Source organism: Alligator sinensis, unplaced genomic scaffold (assembly GCF_000455745.1).
Source record: "Alligator sinensis unplaced genomic scaffold, ASM45574v1 scaffold444_1, whole genome shotgun sequence".
NCBI classification, from domain to species: Eukaryota; Metazoa; Chordata; order Crocodylia; family Alligatoridae; genus Alligator; species Alligator sinensis.
In genome coordinates, this window is record NW_005841886.1 from 3,277,739 (window position 1) to 3,281,577 (window position 3,839).

Below are 3,839 nucleotides of genomic sequence, written 5' to 3' on the forward strand. Positions count from 1 at the left end.
GTGCTTCTCCCTCCCCACACCCCCCAGACAAGCCGCATCTCTGCCCCATACCCTGTTCCACCCTGGCTAGGCAACGTCTACCCCAGCCCCACTCCCTCCCTTACTTCAGGGGGCATTGCTAACTTTGGTTAAGACGGATCAAAAACAAAACAATAGCTGTACAACATAGTCTTGGCTTGAAGGATTTCCATGTACGTACTCCTATCTCCAACACCTTCACAAGCTTTGCTGTCCTGTTGTCCTTTGTGCTGCTCCTTCCTAGGTTTTATCCTTTTGTCTGGCTTTTTTTCTTGCTACCATGTTAAGTGAGTTGCATCCAGTGAGCCTTTAGCATACAGGAGGAGATGGGGTCATCTTTATGAACCTTCCACCTCTTCTCACCTGTAACCTCTTCCTTTCCAGTTCTTAACATTTCTTTTCTCTTTCCCCCTACAAATAATATTTTGCTTGTTCAGTCTGTCATGTTCAATTATTAGCTCTAGCATTAAAGTAAATCCCAGTTGTTGGGTAAAATTTGAAAAAATGGGCTAAAACATGTTGGCACCCTGATTTAAAAAGAAAAAAGCATGTTGCCTTGCTCTGCTGGATATATGGCAGTAGCTGTTGGTTATTTAAAGTGGTAGTGTTTTTCTTTTCTTTATTGAACTTTTTGAATGCAGCTGTTTGTGAATCTGCTCAGAGTTCTTAGCTGGCTGTGAGTTGTTCGACCTGCCTTTGCAAGTTGTCACTGTACTTTGGCTTTTCCTTTGGCTTGTCATGGTGGCTGTTCTACTTTGTACTGCTTGTTACAAGGGGAGTTCTACTTCTCATCACTGAAATACTCTTTTTGGGTTTTCATACAGGTGTGGTTAGACAGCTTTTTATCAGTCTCGCCTCATCAGTCCAGTTAACTACAAAGATGTGATCTGCTTTTGGTCCCTACCAGTTCAACTTAAATAATAGGAAAAGCCAGGTGGCTGGCATTCTCTTTGGCATCCTGTTTGAACAGTGTTGTAGGACCATAGATCACTCTCTCTGGTGCTTTTTGTTTTTAGAAAGTAATATGGGATACAGAGCTCCCTATTGAAACTGAAGAAGATAGCCAGTATCTTAAAGTAATTCTTACTGGATTTCTTCTTTTTAGGGGTTGATAGCCCTTGGTGAAGCATCACCTCCAGATCCTGCAGCAGATGATGCATCCCATTCCCTTAGTGCCGAAGTTAAACTGGAGCCTGGGATAGACAGACTGGTAAGTGCTAAAGGTGGGAGGAGATGCACCCAGCTACTATAGATTTGTTAGTTGAATGTAGCCTGGCAGACAGGTCTTTGGACCACATCTGTAGTAGTATTAGCTCCTAGTTCACAGGCTGCCTGAAGTGATGCCACAGTGGGATTTGATGGAGAATTGCTATGAGTGCAAAATGGAAGGTTTGGTGGTGAGGATCTACTAAATACAGTATTTTGGATGTGTTGCAGTACAGGTTTCCTCTGAGGCATCTTCCTGATAAATTGTAAACTTTGTATGTGGTCAGTAATCATCACCAACTAAATTTTCCTTTTAACAAATGTCTCAAATTTCATGCCCTTCATATTTGTGCTGGAGTGTTGCATTTTGTAAATGGGAATAGATAATAGTATGAAGTTTATAGATGGAAGCCATAGCAAGTGAGTAACCATATTTATTATTTAACACAGCAGGGTAGGGGACAAACCAGTGACTGCCTCACACTGCATAAAGAGCTAGGTAGCTGCATTAGTCTGAAGTCAGGAAGAAGGCAAGGTAGATTTGTACCTTATAGGAACCCAGGTAAGGCTGCTGGGTTTGGCACAGGTGTTGGCCCTGTCTCCCCTGTCCTACCTAGAACAATTTGGTGTGTGCCAGAGCACGCATGCATGGGCATGCCCTGGGGCAAAAACCAGTGGCACAGATGTGCTGCTTCTATTTCTGCCACAGCAGATGCATGCCCCTGCACTTGTACATTCATCTGGACATGACCCATGAGTCTCATACAGATTTGACTTTTAACTTTTGCCCATGACGTAAAAACAAAACATGTTTTTACTGTACTTACTTGCCTTTAATGTGCATTGAAGTTTCCAGCAGCTGTTTTTGGAGGAAAAGTGTGTTGTATGTGAGAAAATCTGGTAAGTTAGTTAAAATTTTTCACTCATTGAGCAAGTATTTCCACTTGCATGAGGCCACAGATTTCAAACCAACAGCCAGCATGATTTGGAGGACATTTTTTTTATGGATGAACACTACATTGCCCAATGGATTTTATTTCCTACAGTTTTAGAATCCCAAAACAGGAAATTCACAGTTACTTTGACCTGTTATGAGAAGAATTAATGGTTCTTTCTCAGGCTGGGTATCTTTCTTATAATGGACAGCAATACCAAATTACTGAAATTCTAAACTATAAAAGTCAGATGGTGTTACAAGTACCCATTGTATTAAATTCTCACCTTCTGAGACCAGGTTTCAAATGTGTTGGAATCTTTTAAATTGTTACAGTCCCTAACTGGCAGGTCATATAACACTAAACTAATTTGCCACAATTAACCAGCTTTGCTCTGGACAATGAGCACAGTTACACTGTGGAGGGGGGGATGTGGCAAGCAGCCACACGCAAAGCCGGTGGCGGGGGGAATCACTAGCACTAGGCAGGCCCTGCAGGAGGAGTTGTGGCCACTCTGCAGGGCTCCCCAAAGTGCGGGGCCCAGGGCAGTCGTCCCGATTCACCCCCACCTCCCAGGGACAGCCCTGCATGCGTGGTTTACCTTGTAAACTTTGTCAAATTCACTGCAGTGTCCTTCAGATCTCTCCTTTTAAAACTCTTCTCTGAGCTACCATTTAAAAAAAAAAAAAAAATCAAGTGTTTAGTCAGCTTGTGTATTTGTACCACTGCTTATCATGCTGTTTATAATCATTTCATTGTTATCTTATTTCCCCATGTGCTTTCATCTCTTTGCTCAAATTGTAAGCTCGTTCGGACGGAGACTTGGTTCATGCAGCATTAGCACAATGGAGTCCTGATCCCTTGTTGGTATAACGCCATCACAAATACTGTTTGCTAGGGAATAGTGAATAATACCGCTTTTTTGCATGGAGCAGGTATATGGTCACCATGGGAGCCTGTATCCAAGCCATGATGTCTTCTCTTGTATCAACTTCATATCTGGCAGGGGAAAAAAAATCATTCTGGTAGGGGTGTCTCCTGACAATGACTTCTCACCTATTACTTGCTTTTGTGAGCCCCTTTCTCAGCCTCCCATCTCTGGTGTAATTCTGAGCTGGCTGCTAGTTGGAGAAAATGCTGAGGGCATCAGCAACAGGAAATACTGCCTTCAGGCACCAAGTGGTTATACTTCCCTGTGGCCCTGTTCATGTGCCTAATTAGTCTTGTTCACACAGGGTGGGGTGATGAGTCAGGAAGAGGCTTGGCTTGCACAAAGCCAGACAGTGAGCGTGGAGTACGTTCTGGTTATATCAGCAGACAAGGTTCCTTGGGTGAATTTGATATCTTTTATTAGACCAACCCAAATAGTTGGCGAATAGTTATTAAACAAGCTTTCGGGTTCAAAAACCCTTTGTCTGGTTATATCACAACTCATTAGAAAGACGCCTTTCATCAGGTACCCTCATCAGGGTCCCCATGAAGGTTACCATCTAGCATTTTTGTTCAGCCTGGGTTCCAGAGCTGTCTGAATTATAACATGCCTACAGCTGTCTGGAGTGGTGTCTTTGATGCCATGTTCTTGTTGCATAGTAAGCTGGAGAAGGAAGAGAGATGGATGATAGGAAGGGAGATGGATGCAAGGAAAGAGAGGATCAAGTGGAAATGTCTTTAGTTTTGTGA

The 3,839-nt window shown here is 43.1% G+C and overlaps 1 protein-coding gene across 5 annotated transcripts in view; it reads left to right on the forward strand.

Annotated features, from left to right (window-relative positions):
• Positions 1-3,839, forward strand: part of KANSL1 (KAT8 regulatory NSL complex subunit 1) — a 168,096-nt gene that overhangs the window by 132,084 nt on the left and 32,173 nt on the right. For 4 of the 5 annotated variants that reach the window (XM_025196881.1, XM_025196883.1, XM_006017845.3 and 1 more), the window contains one exon: positions 1,124-1,228. The exons of the other annotated variant lie outside the window; for it this stretch is intronic. In XM_025196881.1, the coding sequence (XP_025052666.1) occupies positions 1,124-1,228 (105 nt within the window). The remainder of the gene's footprint in view (positions 1-1,123; positions 1,229-3,839) is intronic. 5 annotated transcript variants of the gene reach the window in all.